We start from the raw sequence: 19917 nt of genomic DNA on the forward strand, positions 1-19917 counted from the left end.
GCGAACTCAATCACCTCAAACAGTGCGCGCAAATCCCGCCCACATCTGACCTGGAAACTTTTGTTTTTAGCCTGGACGTAACTTCGGCTAGCTAGTAGTTAGTTCTCCACCTAATTCTCCACCGGCGCCACAGAAATATTCTATGTTTACGACAGAACAGCAGTTTGAAGCGGAGCCTCAGACCGCACACCTGCCGTTACAGCCCGTTCAATCTCCCCCAACGGGAGGGAGTCGGAGCTGGCGGCCATGATGGCTTCGACTTCAGGCTTCTCTCCAGTATTGTATTGTGCTCCTTTTACTTTCGGCAACCCATACGATAGCGGTATAAGTTTATCTAGCTATCTATCTATTTAGACATGTGCTACATATACGTTGTTAAATTTTAAATCCTTTAAGTCTGTAAAAGAACAGGTAACGTGACATGGTAATAAAGCCTGGTCTCTCTCACACACACACACACACACTTGCATCAATAATAATATTATTGATAATAATCATGGACCCAGACATCCAGATGTTTATTCGTCAGTTGTAATACAGGAAGTGTTTTCTATAGCAGCTTGCTGGGGTGGACTCAGACGTCTGCGGATTATCACTCAGCAGTCTGTTGGTCTGTGAGTGTGGTCTCAGCTGAGCAGGTGAGCGACCAGTCGAGGGTCTTGTTTCAACTTCTGATTAAAATTCTTAAACTTGTAATGAGCTTGCTCCTTGTGCCTGGAGGAAACACACAAATATCACATGAAGAAAAAAGCTGGACACACACAAACACACAGCTACTATAATCCTTTACAACGCTTCTATGTGGACTAATGATTGTGTGCACTGTACAAGTCAAGTCGTTCTTTGGCCACATGTATCTGCAGCAGTTTCTCCACACAGTCGTTCTCATACTGCTTCTTCTGCTCATCGCTAATGTTGAGCTGGTTCTTCTGGTACCACTCTTGCATTTTCTGCAGCTCCAGCGTCTCCTGGACACAGATTTGTTAGACACTACTCACAAGCATTTGATAAAAGATCAATACTTATATTTCTACAGTTTTCGCTCCGGTCATCCATAATCCGCAATGCCGGAGCTCAAGAAAACTTTGTTTTTACACCCGTGATCAGCTGATCTCACTAAAATCGGACGCAAAATACGCCAGAATTGTTTCCCCGAAGAAATAAGGAGGAAAACGAGGGGATGCAAAGGAGGCAAAAAAGTTAGTGGAGGGAATAAAGACCGTAGAAAGATGCTTCGCAAAGTGAGAAGTGAGAAGATTCAAGCCGCGTTTCCCTTCGCTGATTATGAGCAACGTGAGGTCACTGGGGGGTGTTTTTATTAACAATAAAAAACAAAAACAAAAATTTTATTAACTGGACATGTGACTGTCAAAGAGAGGACCTGCAGCCCTGACGTCGAACTGCTGCTGCTCCATGTTTTTTACCCAGAGAGTTTCCACACGTTCTCCTGGCCATGGCCATGTTGCTTAGTCCCCCCACTGCTTGACAACTCAGAGTGGAGCCCAGGACGCAGAGTCACAGTCTTACACGCCTCTCTGCATGTTCTCTACAGCCGCGACCCACTCTTAGTTATCGCATAGAGACTGTGTCTGCTTCTCGACCACCTAAACTATACAAGTCACAAACAAATCAAAGAGGAGTGACTTACCAGAATTTAATAAACATCAAAACAGTTCCTCTTACAGAACAAAGTAACAGTAAGCTAATAAAGTGTGGTTTATTAAATATCAGATCTCTCTCATCTAAATCCTTTTTAATAAATGACTTGATAAGTGACCATCACATAGATCTGTTCTGTCTCACTGAAACCTGGCTGCAGCAGGATGAATATGTTACTTTAAATGAGTCGACTCCAATGAGTCACATCAACTATCATGTTCCAAGAAGTACAGGTAGAGGTGGAGGAGTAGCAGCAGTTTATAAATCAGATTTATTAATTACTCCTAAACCTAAACATAGTTATAACTCATTTGAGAGCCTCACTCTGAGCCTTTCTCACCCAGACTCTAAAACTCAGAAACCAGTTGTGTTTTGTATTGTTTACCGTCCTCCTGCTCCATATTCAGAGTTCTTAACTGAATTCTCTGAATTCTTATCTGACTTAGTTCTTAGCACAGATAAAGTCATTGTAGTGGGAGACTTTAACATTCATGTAGATGTTGACAGCAACTGTCTCAGCACTGCTTTTAACTCCTTAATAGACACTATTGGTTTTACACAGCAGGTAAATGAACCCACTCATCGTTTTAACCACACCCTAGATCTTGTCCTGACATATGGAGTTGAAATTGATAATTTAATAGTTCTTCCCCAAAACCCTCTGTTATCTGACCATTTCTTATTAACTTTTGAATTTAGCACAACTGACCCTATAACAGCTGGAAAGAAATGTTACTATAGCAGATGTTTATCTGACAACGCTGTTGCCAGATTCAAGCAGATGATTCCATCATCTTTTGCCTCAATGTCTTGCAGATACACAGAGAACAGTCACCTTAATCCTTATGAACAGGTTGACTGTCTTGTAGATGATGCTGCAGCTTCTCTACGTACAATGTTAGACACAGTGGCTCCTCTGAAGAAGAAGACAGTGAATCAGAGGAGGTTAGCTCCGTGGTATAACTCAGACATCCGCAGCCTAAAGCACAGGACCAGACAACTAGAAAGACAATGGCGTTCCAACAAAATAAATGTAAACTGCATTGCATGGAAGGACAGTCTAATGAAATATAAAAAAGCACTTTGTGCTGCTAGAAAAACATATTATTCCTCCCTAATTGAGTAAAACAAAAACAACCCCAGGTTTCTTTTCAGCACTGTAGCCAGGCTGACAAAGAGTCATAGCTGTATTGAGTCTACTATCCCCTTAAATCTCAGCAGCAATGACTTTATGAACTACTTTACTAATAAAATTATCATCATTAGAAAAAACATTCAGCAGCGACTTCTTCCAAATGACAGAAAGCACTGTCTAGATCCATCAACTTTAAATTTATTAAATCCTCTGTCTTACCTAGACAGCTTCTCCCCCATAACTCATATGGAGTTAACCTCAATAATTAACTCTTCCAAGTCGTCCACTTGTCTTTTAGATCCAATCCCAACCAGATTACTCAAAGAAGCTCTACCTTTAATCAGCTCATCCTTATTAAATCAAATCAACCAATCTTTACAACTAGGCTATGTACCACAGGCTTTTAAGGTGGCTGTGGTCAAACCTCTATTGAAAAAACCAACCCTTGACCCTGGACAACTAGCCAACTATAGGCCCATTTCAAATTTACCCTTTATTTCCAAGATTCTGGAAAAAATCGTGGCTAAACAATTATCTGACCACCTGAGTGGGAATAACCTGTATGAAGATTTTCAGTCAGGATTTAGAAAACATCATAGCACAGAAACAGCTCTGGTTAGAGTCACTAATGATCTTCTATTAGCTTCGGACAATGGTCTAGTTTCTGTCCTTGTCCTGTTAGATCTTAGTGCTGCATTTGATACAATTGATCATCACATTCTATTACAGACACTAGAACATAGAATCGGGATTAATGGAACAGCATTGGGATGGTTTAAATCCTATTTGTTGAACAGATTCCAGTTTGTTCATGTTAATGATAAATTCTCCACACGCACAAGGATTAGCTATGGAGTTCCACAGGGTTCTGTGCTGGGTCCAATTCTGTTTAGCTTATACATGTCTCCTCTAGGTGAGATTATTAGAAAGCATTCTATTAATTTTCATTTTTACGCAGATGATACTCAGCTATACATGTCCTTGGAACCAAATGAAACAGATCAACTAGTCAAAATTCAGGGTTGTTTAAAAGTCATCAAATCCTGGATGTCCCAAAACTTCCTTCAACTAAACTCAGATAAAACCGAGATTCTTATTGTTGGGCCTAAAAATCTGAGAGAGACACTATTAAGTCAGATAGCCACCCTGGATGGCATAACATTAGCTTCAGATTCTACTGTGAGGAACCTTGGTGTCATGTTTGACCAGGATCTCTCTTTTACATCATACATTAAACAAATCTCCAGAACCGCCTACTTCCACCTTAGAAATATAGTTAAAATCAGAAGCATCCTCTCTCAGAGCGATGCAGAGAAACTGATCCATGCATTTGTTACCTCTAGGCTGGACTACTGTAACTCCTTACTCATAGGATGTCCTAACAGCTCCTTAAAAAGCCTACAGCTCATTCAAAATGCTGCAGCCAGAGTTCTGACAGGACTTAGAAAGAGAGATCACATTTCTCCTACATTAGCTTCTCTGCACTGGCTGCCTGTAAAATGTAGGATAGAATTTAAAATTCTCCTACTCACATGCAAAGTACTCAATGATAAAGCTCCTTTTTATCTTAAAGACCTTATAGTTCCTTATGCTCCCAGCAGAACACCTTCCTACCGGTGCCATCAGCCTGTACAACTCCTCCTCTGTCTGTAAGGGTTGATCCTCCATGCAATAACATGTACTGTATGATACAACTTTAGCTACTAATTAGATGTGAGTGTGTGTAGATGTGTTAGCATTCTTATTTTAATCTCCCAACCTTCTTGTGTGTTCCTCTAACTGTGACAGCATTTAAAGTGTAAAAAATAATTTCCCTCTGGCATTAATAAAGTTTTTTGAATCTTGAATAAGAATCCTAGTGCTGCCATAGAACTGGATGTGAACTCTGCTGTAACAACACTGCACATTTCTCCACGACGGTCAGGATGCTTGGCTCTACCATCTCGTATCGCTTTTGGATGAGGTCGGCCTTCTCCACCAGTCTCTCCTGGTACTCGGCCAAACAGGCCCGATAGACCTGCCTGGCCTCCTCGGCGCGCAGAGTGCCTGCGGAGCCCAGACGGATCAGGTGGGGAGCCAGAATGTCATCCTTCTTTTCCTGCAGCCACCTCTGCTCCTCCACATCAAGATTTTCCTGAATCAGCAGAGAAAGCAGTTCAAACTAAACGGTCCAAACAAACTAAGGAGCTTTAACTCTAAGACAGTTTGGTGGTAAAGGCAAAGGTCCTTCAGCAGCTGTGTCATGAGGCTACAGTAAGTGACGTGTTGGGTGTAGGTGGTACCAGACAGAATTTAGCGGCTTCATATTGGACCGTATGAACAGGTTCCTTACGAGCCTCTCACCATTTCCTCTCTCTGTTTTCGGGCCCCGGCAGCCGCTGTCGTGGTCCAGCAGGAGTAGGGGAGCGTGATATGACTCTGCTCCTGCTCTCTGCAGACCATAATATCTCTCACCTGTTCAGTGGGAAAAGCAGTTTTTAAGCCCAGGGTGGGGTCTAACCTACTGCACAAAGCTTGGGAACACTCTCCCTCCTCAAGCAATCAACGTTGTTCTTCATTGGATTTCCAACAGCTCGATAAACACGCGGCATGACCTTTGACCCAGCCGACCCTGAAGACTTGCTACCTCTTTAATGGATTTGCTGATTTGGAGCAGCGCCTGGTTCTCGGCCTTCACCAGGGCCTGCAGCATGTGGTACAGGGCCAGGGTCCTTGGAGGTTTCTCAGACGGTTCAACCTGGACACACACATGCTGCTGTCACATTAACCCATAGTGAGCTGCTGTGTGCAGCCGACCTTCTACCTGAAAGCTGGACACCATGGCGGGGACAAAGTCCTCCTCTTTTTTCTCCTCTGTCGATGGCTCTGGCTTGATGAAGCTCCTCTTTGAAGGGATGAATCTGTGATCCTCTAAGTGATAGGTCACCTCCACCCGTCTTTGGGCCACGAGGAACACTCGCTCTTCTACGTCTTCGTTGGCTGCTTTGGATCGATTCCTGTGGAAACGCTCCACCACTTTCTGTTCACACACACACACACATACATACACACACAAATAATCTTGTGATTATATATATACATATATATAATAATATCATGTAAGGTGAAATGCTCACACTGGAAAAAGGTTAACTGGTCGATCAAGGTGAGGTGATTTAGTTTCCGACATCCACATTTTACCTGCACAGTTTGGTCATTTGGATCCACAGAATCCACTGTGTCTGAAAACTGCATGTGTGGATCAAAGACGACGTGACGGTAGTACAGAAAGTCGGGGCGGCCCTCAAAGACCTCAGTCATTTGGTGAGTCGACACCTCCCTCCGCACCAGGTTGTCCACATGGGTTGTGCTGAAGTCCATGTCGTGCTGGAACTCCGAGGTCTTATACCTGTGAACTGAATATAGATCCAGGCTGGATTAAAAGCAAGCCTGTACCTGTATCAGTCAAACTGCTGTGGTTTCATTATATCACACTTCAGTTCAGTCCAGCAGCTGCTTTTCTGTGTCCATATGAGGAGTGTGAGCAGCCTGCAAAGCTTCTGTTGCACACTCTGTGCAGGTTTACCTAAAAGGCTGAAGCTTCTTCCGGGTCTGAAGCGATCGGTGGTGAAGCCGTGGGCCAAGTCGAGCTCCTTCTGCTCCAGGTGGTCGCTTCTGTGCTGAAACCACTTCTTCACTGTGGCGACCTCAGCGCCTTCATCACACACATGCATAAGTTGACAGTCTACTGGTACCAGTGCTACAAAAGGCGACACTAATAATACTAGGATTCACTCACAGTCTGAGTCTGTGTATGTGGTGAGTTGTGTGACCAGGCCGTCTGCCCTCAGGTACGGGGCAAACTTCTCCAGCTTTGCCTTTCTGTATTGGGTCACCTTGTGCCCTTTGGGCCAGCGGGTCTCCAGGTCTGTGGGGTTTACACACAGCTGATCCAGTCTCATACGTTTCATAGGTTTTTATAGTAATGTCGCTTTGATGATGTGAAGGCACCAGCTGGTACTAGCTCACTGTTCCAGGATCAGTTGTTCTGGTGTTGTACCTTTTTTTGAGATGGTGATGTGATCGAGCCAGGCTCTCGGCATTTTAAACACCCTGGGCTCCTCATCCTCCTCCTTAAACAAACATACACCGCTGATTTTAACGTATGAATGTGGTCAGTACATTATTTATCTATATTATTCAGAAAGAATGTTTCTCAGTGTCCTAAACACAGAGAAAAGAGAAAATAATAAAACTTATCATAATCAGATAAAATACACAGTGGAAATGGACTCAGTGAAGAGTCTGCTCAAAAACACACTTGCCTCCTCATCTCTGGTCATTTTCTGTGTCAAAGTTTTCTCCTTTTTCTTGATAACATCAAGAATCAGCTGCTTTTTGCTGGTTGCACCGAACAGAACTGGTTCCCACATCCTGTCGTCCTCCAGGTCAAACCTCATATCCTACAATAAATACATGCGTTATGGCTCAGGGTTATTTCTGTTGCTCAGTGTCCTAAATGTGTGAGACTTGACTCACGGCGCAGCCAGTGCTGCAGTCCTGCATGTTCACGTAGTAGTTGAGATTGTTCCACACGCTCTCGATGCCCAGGAACTTGTCATCTGAAGTGCTGTAACTGCTCCCGGTTAGAGGATCGATGAAGAAGTTCTCCTGGATGCTCCGACTTCCTGACAGCACCAGAATCCAACAGTGAACCCGCAGGCCTTGCAGGGGGTCTTCTGTTTGCTGCTGTGTCTCCTGGTCACAAGGAGAAAAATGTCAAAGACTGATGGTGAACCTTCAGATAAGGTTGTGCACTCTGCTCCCTTTGTTACCTCCTGCAGCTTCTGTTTAAGCAGCTCAGCCTCAGCTTCCTGCTTTTTCTTCTCTTGTTGAATCAGAAAGCGACTCTTTAGCTCCGTTGAGGGACTCACTGTGGACTCATTCTCTTGCTGCTCTGAGATCTCACTCTGCACACACACACGCACGCACGCACGCACGCACGCACGCACGCACACACACACACACACACACACACACACACACACACACACACACACACACACACACACACACACACACACAGATCAACACAATGTCCGCAAGCGCCAGTAGAAGCAAATCTGTTTGTTGACACACACCTTTGTGTCCAGCAGGGGGCAGTCCTGCAGACTCTGGTCAAGCAGACACATTTGTTTGACTGCGTAGCCACTGACGCAGTAGGCATCATAATGGGCGCCAAGCAACAGGCTGCACAGCAGGGTGGCAGATTCAAAGCACGTGGCCCTCTGAGTCTGCAGCACTAAGGTGGAGGAGGACATGTGTCTGGGCTGGGGCAGAAACACACACCTGAGGAGGTCAGTGTGTTGGTTCCTTCATCCTCCCTGAGAGGTTGAAATGAACAGGTGACAGCGTTGGTCCACTTACCACCTCAGCAGGTGGCTGCAGAAGCTCCAGACACAGGAAGTCGGCCACGAAGGCAGCACAGCCCTGCCAGGAGAGAAGCTCAGGGAAGGCTGAGGGCGTGGCTCGAAGGGTGGTGCACACAAACTTCTGATCATCAGAACCAGACACAAGGGTTAGAAAAACATTAGCGCCACCGGTCTGATAGGATCAGCTGTAGCTTCTGCGTTACCTTCACCCCACATTCATTGACTGGGCACAGCAGCAGGGGTGTGCGGTCTGGGTACAAGTGTGAATACTGACGCTGGAAACTGTCGACGATGGCCAACAGTCGAACCTCTTCAGGAGAGTTTGTCCTGTAGGACTCAGGGCTCGAGTCCACACTGGTGGAGACACATCAAAGAATAATGATTATTACATGCAGATGAGGTCAATCCTACCCACAAATGACCCACAAATCATTGTTGTTGTTGTTGTTGTTCTCAACTGAGTTTGCTATCATTTAGCACCAGGTTTACCACTCATTTAATCAGTTCATTGGTAGTTAAACTATTACTAACTACTACTACTGTTACTAACTAACCTAGATCTGAAGCAAAAACTCATCTCAAACATGTGATTAGTTAAAAACTGTGGAAATAATATTTAGGCAAAAAGTATTAATTTGAGTCAGTATTGCAGCTGCAAATCTGATCTGTGACCTGTACCAGATTCTACATCCAGACCCTGAATACATGTGGAAATGAATTGAGTGAGAATGAATTATGAGCTCGTTCTCATCAAATGCATGGTGTATTATGTTCAGTTTGTGTGTACTCACAGAACAGAAACCCTCATGTTCCTGAGACTCAGCTCCTCCTCTTCCCGCTTTGTCTCTGTATCACTGCTCCATTCCTCCAGCACCGTCTCCATCTCCTCAGTATTAAGACCAGTCTTTATCTATCTGATCCCACATCAGGATAATACATAGAATAGAAGGTGCAAAACACAGGAATGAAAGCTATAAATAAGACAAGAATCTGATACAGCAGCTAAAATTAAATTAATTATCAGAGACTTGTAGAAACATTGGAGATGTTTCCATGAAGATTTCTTCCATCAATAAAATAAGTGAACAAAGCCAAATATTCTTCACAGCTAACGACACGTCCTCAATGCACAAACTCATTTTATTATAGATATAATACAGTTTCTTCAGCATGGATTCACTTACTGGATACTTCTGGCGCAGACGAACCCAGACATGAACATTCCCGACAGAACCGGCCTAAGTCGTCACCTGTATGTGTCTACTTTAACAGTCTCTTGGAACCAACTACAGACTGGTTCTGGTTCCGTTGGTCCCGGTTCTAAGGTTCTACTCGGTTCTGCTTTCACTAACCTCACTGTTAGCTTTACGATCTTGGAACGTCTGTGTCCATAGCAACGTGAACGCGATGACGTCAACGCTGACTTCCGTGACGAGAACACGCGGTCACACATTTTCACTAAAATAAGTGAAAATTATAGACATATGAGCATATATGGTTCTATGATTCATTTACATGTCATTATTATTTTAATTATTAAAGAAAATTAAATGGTTCATAAAAATATAATTATATCGTATATAATATCATATAGTTAAGAGTATAATCAAACACTAAATATAAATTGTGAATATAGTCCAAATCATTGTCTATTGTTTTTATTCAGTGTTGTTCATTGTTTTGCTTGTTTCTTCTTCTTTTAAATAAAGCACCAGACAAAAAAACACGCCAGCAACCGACAGATTGAGGAGTACATTGACAGCAAAGGGACTCGGAATTCACGGTACAGCAGATACTCGGTCGGTCAGGAAGTTACAGGGCATTCGTTTTGATTCTGAGGGAAACACAATGCTTTAAATGATTTTTTTATTTCTCCCTGATTGATCAACACTGGTTCTCCAGCATTGTAGGTGGCGGTAATACATCTTTCAGTTGGTTGCCAACCGCCATTTTAAGGACAAAAAGAAGAACAAACACACCGTCGTCAGCGCAGCTTTCTACGCATGCGTAGTTCGTTCTGTTCCTTCTTCCTGACAAGAGGACAACGCCAGAAACCTGTGAGGGTGTTTTTAGGTCTTCGTTTCTACCTGTCTGTCTCTCTGTGCCCCCTCCATGCGCGCTCCCGCGTGCGCGGCGCTGCTGCTGTGGCTGCTGAGCACTGCAGCGTGTCGTCAATTCACTGAGGAGGAGATGGGTGCGATCAGGTAACAACCAGAGCTGCATCAGTTTCACTGGCTGAAGGTAACTGAGGTCCGAAGGCTGCAGAACGCACCAGAATCATTACTTTAATCTGACACATGAGGGGGAAATCTGGTCTAGATGTTGCACATGTGGGTCATGGTTCACTTTCATTTGTACTCAGACAACCAGAGACTTTAGTGAGAAATACTGAGCAGGAGTCAAAGTGAAGCACATATCACACATTCAGCTCAGTTTAATATACAAAGCAAAGAATGGAGCAGGTTGCATCTTTGTCCCTTGGAAATGAACTAATTGTTTGTTGTATTCATGCGTGAATTAGTGTTAGGTTGTACAGGAAGTGGTTTCACAGCTATTTGATGATTGGTTGAATGTCCTCCTTCGTGCTCCAGGCAGCGCATCAAGTCTATGTTCTACCACGCCTACAACAGTTACTTGGACAATGCCTTCCCCTACGATGAGCTCCGCCCACTCACCTGTGATGGACAGGACACCTGGGGCAGGTAGGGTGACGTCATGGAAGCGTTGTGTGTTGCAATGAAACGTAAGAGCTTCCTTCTGATACACCTCCTGCTCCCTACACAGCTTTTCACTCACTCTAATCGATGCTCTCGACACTTTGCTGGTGAGATCTGGAAGAAATGACTTTGGGATCAAAGAAATAACAGTAACAATGAAGATCTCAGTATTGTTCTCTGCTACATGTGAAGGTTCTGGGGAACCGTACAGAGTTTCAGCGCGTGGCGTCACTCCTCCAGGACACTGTGGATTTTGATATTGACGTCAACGCATCTGTGTTTGAAACCAACATCAGAGGTAGAGTTGATGGTGACAGTTCAGGTTGTGGTCAGTGTTACCCTGATGCCTGACGCAGTGAGTGTGTGTGTGTGTTTCTGTGCGTGTGTGTGCGTGCCTGCGTGTGCGTGCCTGCGTTTGTGTGTGTGTCTGTGCGTGTGTGCGTGCCTGCGTGTATGTGTGTCTGTGCGTGCGTGCGTGCCTGCGTGTGTGTGTCTGCGTGTGTGCGTGCCTGCGTGTGTGTGTCTGCGCGTGTGTGCGTGCCTGTGTGTGTGTGTGTCTGCGCGTGTGTGCGTGCCTGTGTGTGTGTGTGTGTCTGTGCGTGTATGTGCGTGCCTGCGTGTTTGTGTGTCTGTGCGTGTGTGTGTCTGTGCGTGCCTGCGTGCGTGCGTGTGTGTGTCTGTGTGTGTGTTTGTGTGTGTGTCTGCGTGTGTGTCCGTGTGTGTCTGTGCGTGTGTGTCTGTGCGTGTGTGTCTGTGCGTGTGCGTGCGTGCCTGCGTGTGTGTCTGTGCGTGTGTGTGTGTGTCCGTGCGTGCCTGCGTGCGTGCGTGTGTGTGTGTGCGTGCGTGCCTGCCTGTGCGTGTGGGTGTGTGTCTGTGCGTGCCTGCGTGCGTGCGTATGTGTGTCTGTGTGTGTGTCTGTGCGTGTCTGCGTGTGTGTCCGTGCGTGCCTGCGTGTGTGTCTGTGCGTGCCTGCGTGCGTGCCTGTGCGTGTGCGTGCGTGCCTGCGTGTGTGTCTGTGCGTGTGTGTGTGTGTCCGTGCGTGCCTGCGTGCGTGCGTGTGCGTGTGTGTGTGTGCGTGCGTGCCTGCCTGTGCGTGTGGGTGTGTGTCTGTGCGTGCCTGCGTGCGTGCGTGTGTGTGTCTGTGTGTGTGTCTGTGCGTGTCTGCGTGTGTGTCCGTGCGTGCCTGCGTGTGTGTCTGTGCGTGTGCGTGCCTGCGTGCGTGCCTGTGCGTGTGCGTGCGTGCCTGCGTGTGTGTCTGTGCGTGTGTGTGTGTGTCCATGCGTGCCTGCGTGCGTGCGTGCGTGTGTGTGTGTGTGCGTGCGTGCCTGCCTGTGCGTGTGGGTGTGTGTCTGTGCGTGCCTGCGTGCGTGCGTGTGTGTGTCTGTGTCTGTGTCTGTGCGTGTCTGCGTGTGTGTCCGTGCGTGCCTGCGTGTGTGTCTGTGCGTGTCTGCGTGTGTGTGTGTGTGCGTGCGTGCCTGCCTGTGCGTGTGGGTGTGTGTCTGTGCGTGCCTGCGTGCGTGCGTGTGCGTGTGGGTGTGTGTCTGTGCGTGCCTGCGTGCGTGTGTCTGCGTGTGTGTCCGTGCGTGCCTGCGTGTGTGTCTGTGCGTGTGCGTGCCTGCGTGTGTAGTGGTGGGGGGGCTGCTGTCGGCCCACCTCTTGGCCGGACGGGCAGGGATGGAGCTGGAGCCCGGTTGGCCCTGTTCTGGACCGCTGCTGAGGATGGCGGAGGACGCCGCCAGGAAACTTCTTCCTGGTACCAGCACACGGCCACTGAATGCACATGTAACACAGAGGTAGCGTGTGTTACAAACACATGAACTCAGACATTCAGGTTTGAGTCTGCACAGACTCGACCAGCTCCCAGTGAGTATTAATGGAGCATTCAAAGGGATGTGATGCAGGTGTGATGCTATGATCAGCAGGGCGAAGGTGAATCTCCGTAGGTTTTAGAGTGTCGCTGGATCTGTTAGTCAGTTTGCAAATTCTTTGAATCGGGTCTCAACAATCTCACTCACAAGCACCAATCAGATGAGCGCTCTGTAGCAGACGGTACATGTTGTCAGCGTTCCAGACTGCGAGCGGCATGCCCTACGGCACCGTCAACCTGCTGCACGGGGTCAGTCCCTCGGAGACGCCCGTCACCTGCACCGCCGGCGTGGGAACCTTCATCCTGGAGTTCGCCACCTTGAGTCGACTGACGGGAGACGGATCGTTTGAGGACGCGGCCCGTCGAGCTCTCAGAGCTCTGTGGAAAAGCAGATCCGACATCGGGCTGGTAGTTGAGCCGCCACCCGTAGTTGAGCTAATGTGTGAACCTGCGCCCGCCTCACCTGCTCACGTGTGTCCATCCAGGTGGGGAACCACATCGACGTCCTGTCTAGGAAGTGGGTGGCTCAGGACGCGGGCATTGGAGCGGGCGTTGACTCCTACTTCGAGTACTTGGTGAAAGGAGCCGTGATGCTGCAGGACGAGGAGCTGCTCGACATGTTCCAGGGTAACGCTGACCTCTGACCTCTGTTCACTGAGTGAACCTGCTGCTGTAGGTCCAGTCTTTCAGATGAATGGTTCTGGCTACACAACCAGCTCATAGTTTTCAGTTCAGTGTATTTCCCTGGTACCAATTGGCAATTCAACATTGTTGCCTCCAGTGCAGAATGATCCAGCCTGTCACACTCATGGACGTTGTGCTATGACCCATATGACCCACTCACAGGTTCTGGTCCTGTCACTCTGCTTTCTTTGAAGTGAAGATGTCTGATAACATTTATGTCATAATAATAATAAATGTCTCCATCTCCTGCTTGTCAGAATTTGATCGAGCCATTCAGAACTACACACGCTTTGACGACTGGTACCTGTGGGTCCAGATGCATAAAGGAACCGTGTCCATGCCCATTTTCCAGTCTCTGGAGGCGTTCTGGCCCGGCCTGCAGGTGAACATGCCCTGCCCCTGCTGACCGATGCATTGGAACACTGCACTGCAAATAATAACGTTCTTTGTGTTTCAGTCTCTGCTGGGGAACCTGGACAGCGCAGCCAGAACCTTTCAGAACTATTACTCAGTCTGGAGGCAGTTTGGAGGCCTGCCCGAGTTCTACAGCATCCCTCAGGGCTACACGGTGGACAAGAGGGAAGGGTACCCCCTGAGACCGGGTGGGTAACCGCTGTCAGTTACTGCAAAATGAATGCTAGTTTATTGTAGCATCAAATCACCGTTCTGTCTCTAAGGAGACAGAACTAACGTCTCTGTGTGGTTCTGTCTTCCAGAGTTGATCGAGAGCGCCATGTACCTGTTCAGGGCCTCAGGTGACCACACCTACCTGCAGCTGGGCCTGGACGCTCTGGAGTCCATAGAGAGGATTGCCAAGACCCCCTGCGGATACGCTAGCGTAAGATCTGTGTTCACAGTCAGGTCTGGTTCACAGCTGACACCAGAGGCTCCACCTGCACCAGGTTCTGCTCTGGTGATCAGGTCTGATCCTGGCAACAGGAAAAATTTAACTAAACTAAAAGAGTAAAATCAAGCGGATTTAGCTTTTTAGAGCATTCATAATAAAAACATTTCGTTTCACACAGATACACGTGTCCAACCATAGAACATCATGTTTCAGTTCTATTCTCTGCTATGATCGGTGCAGGTCAAAGACCTGAGGGATCACCAGTTGGACAACAGGATGGAGTCCTTCTTTCTCGCTGAGACAATAAAGTACCTTTACCTGCTCTTTGACCCCAGCCACTTCCTGCATGGCGGAGGGGTGGAGTGGGACGGGTCGTGGGAAGAGGGCGGGGAGGCAGGCCAGTGTGTTTTAGGGGCGGGGGGCTTCATCTTCAACACAGAGGCTCACCCACTGGACCCGGCAGCGCTCTACTGCTGCAGCCGCCATTCCCAGGACCAGCAGGAGCTCAGAGACATCCTGCTCAGCCTGTCGCAGGCGGAGGGAAAGTCTGGACAGCAGTCAGGACGCGCAGAGGGCCCCCCCCCCGACCAGCTGGACAGCATCGCTGCGAGATCTGGCGACAGGAAGACGCCTCCCCTGCTGTCCTGCCCCGTTCAGCCATTCAGCGCTCGACTCTCCATCCTGGGACAGGTTTTCACAGATAAAGCCTGATGCCTGGGCTCCACTCACCTCAGGAATCACCGCCCGACACTGACTCCATGTTGTCTTATTTAAATATATTTTTATTTATTAAAAATGATGCTTGTGTGCTTTTTTTAAAATCAACATGCAGCTGTTGTTAAACTCTTATGGGTTATAGTTATATGGCTCTTATGGGTTTTCAGCAGGACATCATTGACTGAGATGAGTCTGAGGAGCAGCAGCAGCAACAGGCTCCTTGAAATCAGAAGATAAAGACAAGCAGACACTGGAGCCATGAAGAGGGAGCCCGGTGGAAGCAGCACCTGCTGGGCTCCGTCACCAGCAGGTGTCAGCAGAGAGCAGATCCGGTCAGAGCTGGAGGCCAGAACGCGAAGCACAATGTTCTGTTGCTCTAACTCAGGATTCACATCTGTACACATTTGCTCCCACATCTACTAAAACACCAGAACCTTACAGACCGGAGTCAGTTACAGGTGCAGTAGATAAAGCTGGTGCACAACCTGGGGTTCAGGGACCCTTTTGGGCCGTGATGGAAACTTCTAATGACATTCCCAGGACAGGCAGTGAGTCCAACATCTCATTCTGGTCTTGATTTGGCTCAGGTTTTGCTTGTGTGTCATTCAGGGTGGGGCTCCCTCCATCCCCTCATACCCCCTCCCCTCCATTTGGGTGGAGTTCCTTTTTGCTTGACCCTCACCTCCTTCCATCTCCTTATTCCCTCTGGCCCTTTACAAATGTTTTGTTTCTGTTTCTTATTCTTTTCTTTTTCCTCCTGCGTTGTTTTCTGTTTCTTATTCATTTGTCATCTGTGCTGTGCAAACATTTCTGTCTTCATGTTCTTGTCACGTTCCTCTGGTCCTTCACTCATTCTCTTCTTCTCTGGGTGTGTCTCTGTTTTCATGACTACATCACACACATTGTTTTAAGTGTGTCCTTGACTTTATTCCAACAAGTCTAAGCAGGTCAGACTAATTGAAACCTCTGCCGAACACAGACCTTACCAGCCTTCTGCTTTGATTTGAGCACATGAAGAAGACGTCTCCATTAAAACCATGAATGTAAATGGTGGTTACTGTATGAGGCAGCTCAAAATGAAATCCCAGTGACAGACATTTTTGGTTCTGGTGGAAAGATGCAAGGGATGTGATGGTGTTTCTGCAGCACTGGCCTCCCAGTAAAAACCTGCTAGAGTCCAGAAGGTCAGGAGAAATCAAAAAAGGCTGCATAGAGGCTTCAAGGGCAGCTGAGCACCAGCAGCCTGCTGGCTACGCGAACTTAGCCTCAGTTAGATCACCTATTCCCACTCTGGAAGCTGATGTCTTTCGCGCCTGTGTCTTTGTGAGTTAACTTGATGAAGGATCATCGTGATCTGCTCCACCCAGCAGGTCCCTGCGGTTTTAGCACAGCCCTGAGGAGAGTTTCAGAGAAACCTGAGTCCGGGCCAGAAGGTTCAGGCTTTGAACAGTTGCAGTTATTACTCAGGTATTTACCCAGAGTGGTTACACGGCCTATCCCATGGTCACCATCTGGCCTTAACGCGAGGTCTGGTTAGCGTCAGCTCAAAGCATTAACACCAGCAGCAGCTGAAGCAGGGCTGAGCATCGGCTCAAGTGGCCAACTCCCTGTAGCTGTGGTGACGACGGTAAGAACACGGGTGATGCCTTCCAGAGCTGACGGCCTCTCACATACGCTGGCCTGAACAACTGTTGCATAACGCTGCACGTGTGTGTGTGTAATGTTTGGCTCTAGGTCCGAAAGTAGTCATTGTGAAGAGGGTCCACGCCCTCACACACACACACACACACACACACACACACACACACACACACACACACACACACACACACACACACACACACACACCCACCCTGTGAGCTGTGTGTTAGTGCAGTGGTTCTGTTGGTTCTGTTGTCACCGACTGACTGCTAATAGCTAACATGTGTGTGTGGTTGTCTGCGGGGACGGTTTGGACCCGTTTTCAGGGCTCGTGTTACAGTCGGGTTCTGTTACTTCTCCTGGATTTTCACCCCTGACAGTGGGGCGCTCATCATGTGGGCTTTATTTGCTTTACTTCTGATCAACCACAGTTTTAACCACAGTCTCAACCTGCTAAACTGAGCCTTGACACATTATCAGCATTGTCCAGGGTGAAGGTGTCCATTGTAATGCAAAATTACATATTACCTTGATGTGGAAATCTTTTTATAATATATACTGGAGATCATCAGTGTGATAAACCATCTCAAAGTTTAGTCTTGTGTTTGTACAATTACAGTACATCTAAGACGTAAAGCACATCTTACTATGTACAAAGCATCCACTGAAGGACTGAGGACACAAGACCTGTGTTTATACCGTTACAAACCCTCACATGAGCTGTTGACTATTACATACATGAGTGCAGTAAACCCCCCTCTACTTCCTTAACAATGTTCCTGTGGTCACCACAGTGAAACCTTGATGACCCCCAGGAACAACCCTCAGCCAGAGGCACAGCATGTCATAACACACCATTTCCTACAACTTATCTACTCATCTCATGTGTTTACTGATCATTTTTATATACTCACACTATACTCATATACAGCTAAACTAAAGGCCGTACTCAGACTGTGTGTGTCTGTCAACAGCTCTCCTCACAGGACCAAAGAAATGTCTCTCTCTGCCTTACAGTACTTACAGGTGGACAGGGCCTTCACTTTGATGGCTCTGTCTGCTGGACCCCTCGGGGAACTCGTGTGGGGTGGTGGACTGGGGGTGGGTCCCACTCTGGGCGCGGGGGCATCTCCTGGTGGGCTCCCTACGGACCGTGGCGTTGACCCCCGGTGGCCCACACTCGGTGCTGTCTCTGTGGCTGCTGCAGTCTGTGGGGGGCTCTGTGTGGGCGGTTTGGGTCGTGACACCTGCCTCCTGGAACTGAAGGTGTGTGGGCTCCCTGGCTGCTGGGATTCCTTCCTCTGCTTGCTGGATGGGCGTAGTGGCCGAGCCCCTCACATCACCCTGGCTTCCACAAGCGGCATTGTTCATGCCCCAACGTCTGCCTCACCCTTTGGGTGAATAATGTTAAGCTACAGCTTTACTAACCTTGTAGTGGGACTCAACACCTGAGCTGATAAACAGGCTTTCTGAACCTAACTATAAGTATTACTGATACTTATTACTATCAATATCATTAATGTGTGATTAGAGAAGTTGTGATGTTGTACGTCATGGCTATTATTAACTATTATGAGATTATGTATAACAATCCATATGTGTATGTACATGATATATGTATATGTTTGTTATGAGTGTGCACATACCTTAACACAATTATTACTATTAGTATTAATCTCAAAGGTAAACAACAGTACAGCAGTTGTTTAGTTATGAATGTGTCAGCCTAAAGTGCATCCCTACTTATTTATTTTGTGCCTGTTTAATTTTGTGCTTAACTGATTTGTTCGGTTTCCGCAGCTGGTGGACCTTGTTGGTGTGTGGAGGAAGCAGGAGGACACACTGACTGAGCACATCTCTATCTTCTATCTCTGTGTCCACCCTGTGATCTACTACAACATCTGTCTTCCTCACACAGATGCTGATGCCCCTGTCTGTCTGACACAGGCTGGATTTCTGACATAGCTTAAATCATCAACACAAACCGACATGTCTGACGCTGAGGTCAGGACACACATGTGCGGTGTCTCCCAGCAGACAACTAACATAAGACGGGTGTAACGGAACCATCACTGACCTGTTGGATCGGGTTCCACACACACTCGGCTTAACTGACACACACACTAAGGAATGTGTTGTATGGTGAAATGCGAGCTGTGGGTGCAGATGGGAGTGGAAGCTCACCATGATTATATGACATAACTATGACGGTACCTATGAGTGTAACCGTGATTATAACAGTGATTATTACTATGATGCTAACCATGATGCTAACCATGATGCTAACCATGATTGTAACCGTGATTAGTGGCACTGAAGGTTTATGAAGGAAACGTCTGCCGCCTCCTTCAGAGGCAGGAAGCCATAAAGGCTCCAGGACCTGACGGTGTTTCCTCAACCTGCCTCAGAGTCTGTGCTGACCAGCTGGCACCGATCTTCACCCAGACCTTCAACCGGTCTCTGCAGCTGTCTACAGTGTCCAACTGCTTCAGACAGTCCACCCTCATGCCCCCCCCTAAGAAGTCCCCCATCACCAGCCTGAACGACTACAGGCCTGTCGCCCTGTTTATGGTCATGAAGACGTTTGAGAGGCTGGTGCTGAGGCATCTGAAGGACCTCACAGACCCCCTGCTGGACCCCCTGCAGTTCGCTTACAGGAAAAACAGGTGGGCTGATGATGCAGGAAACCTGGGACTGCTCCACATCCTGCAGCACCTGGATCTCCCTGGCACATACGCCAGGATCCTGTTGGTGGACTTCAGCTCACACTTTAACACCGTCACCCCTGGAATACTCCACCATGAACTGACCCAGCTCATCGTCCCTGATCCCACGTGCCAGTGGATCAGGAGCCTTCTGACCAACAGAAGGCAACAGGTGAGTCTGGGCAGCATCATCTGGCACCGGCACCATCAGCACCACAGCGATGTGTCCTCTCCTCACTGCTCTTATACCATCTATACCAACGCCTGCACCTCAGGGAACCCGTCTGTGAAACTCCTGAAGTATGCAGACCACATGACCGTCGTTGGGCTCCTCCAGGACGGTGATGAGTCTGGATGCAGACAGGAGGTGGAGCAGCAGGTCCAGTGGTGCAGTCAGAACCAGCTAGAGCTCAACAAGCTCAAGACTGTGGAGGTGGGTCTCCATCACTGTGTGGTTTGGTTCAGCCACCAAGCAGGACAGACACAGACTGCAGCGGGTGGTCCGGTCATCGGGACTGAGCTTCTGTATTGGGC

At 47.6% G+C, this 19917-nt stretch overlaps 2 protein-coding genes across 11 annotated transcripts; one reads left to right on the top strand and one right to left on the bottom strand.

The window, feature by feature from the left end:
- Positions 1-494: 494 nt before the first annotated feature.
- ccdc135 (coiled-coil domain containing 135) lies at positions 495-9609 on the bottom strand. 6 transcript variants are annotated; one of them, XM_041071612.2, is made up of 18 exons: positions 9390-9608; positions 8997-9115; positions 8409-8559; positions 8201-8326; positions 7915-8103; positions 7609-7743; positions 7313-7531; positions 7099-7236; positions 6834-6906; positions 6573-6701; positions 6360-6488; positions 5975-6189; positions 5598-5813; positions 5421-5531; positions 5138-5248; positions 4734-4928; positions 829-968; positions 495-714 (listed from the first exon to the last, which is right to left on the bottom strand). In XM_041071612.2, the coding sequence occupies exons 2-18, from the start codon at positions 9086-9088 to the stop codon at positions 627-629; spliced, it is 2457 nt and encodes an 818-aa protein (XP_040927546.1). In that variant the 5' UTR covers positions 9089-9115; positions 9390-9608; the 3' UTR covers positions 495-626. The 6 variants fall into 6 exon arrangements, with proteins under 6 accessions (XP_040927546.1, XP_029012983.1, XP_040927547.1 ...); XM_029157150.3 differs by having other exon boundaries at positions 8997-9119; XM_041071613.2 differs by having other exon boundaries at positions 8997-9119; positions 9558-9579.
- Positions 9610-9939: 330 nt separating this feature from the next.
- Positions 9940-15119, top strand: edem2 (ER degradation enhancer, mannosidase alpha-like 2). 5 transcript variants are annotated; one of them, XM_029157258.3, is made up of 12 exons: positions 9940-10004; positions 10108-10409; positions 10797-10907; positions 10990-11029; positions 11115-11220; positions 12550-12675; positions 12986-13197; positions 13275-13416; positions 13731-13855; positions 13931-14075; positions 14190-14311; positions 14561-15119. In XM_029157258.3, the coding sequence occupies exons 2-12, from the start codon at positions 10318-10320 to the stop codon at positions 15029-15031; spliced, it is 1692 nt and encodes a 563-aa protein (XP_029013091.1). In that variant the 5' UTR covers positions 9940-10004; positions 10108-10317; the 3' UTR covers positions 15032-15119. The 5 variants fall into 5 exon arrangements, with proteins under 5 accessions (XP_029013091.1, XP_029013093.1, XP_029013094.1 ...); XM_029157260.3 differs by having other exon boundaries at positions 9984-10262; XM_029157261.2 differs by lacking the exon at positions 9940-10004 and having other exon boundaries at positions 10307-10446.
- Positions 15120-19917: the final 4798 nt, after the last annotated feature.

The sequence above is a fragment of the Betta splendens genome, chromosome 7, assembly GCF_900634795.4.
Source record: "Betta splendens chromosome 7, fBetSpl5.4, whole genome shotgun sequence".
NCBI classification, from domain to species: Eukaryota; Metazoa; Chordata; class Actinopteri; order Anabantiformes; family Osphronemidae; genus Betta; species Betta splendens.

Coding starts and splice junctions, on each gene's coding strand:
- edem2 (XM_055510454.1), top strand. CDS start 11,376: ATGTGTGTCTGTGCGTGCGTGCGTGCCTGCGTGTGTGTGTCTGCGTGT. Junction 13,198..13,274: donor GCAGATCCGACATCGGGCTG/GTAGTTGAGCCG, acceptor GTGTCCATCCAG/GTGGGGAACCACATCGACGT. Junction 13,417..13,730: donor GCTGCTCGACATGTTCCAGG/GTAACGCTGACC, acceptor CCTGCTTGTCAG/AATTTGATCGAGCCATTCAG.
- ccdc135 (XM_041071612.2), bottom strand. CDS start 9,088: ATGGAGACGGTGCTGGAGGAATGGAGCAGTGATACAGAGACAAAGCGG. Junction 7,532..7,608: donor TTAAACAGAAGCTGCAGGAG/GTAACAAAGGGA, acceptor CCTTGTGACCAG/GAGACACAGCAGCAAACAGA. Junction 969..4,733: donor TCCAAAAGCGATACGAGATG/GTAGAGCCAAGC, acceptor ATCTGTGTCCAG/GAGACGCTGGAGCTGCAGAA.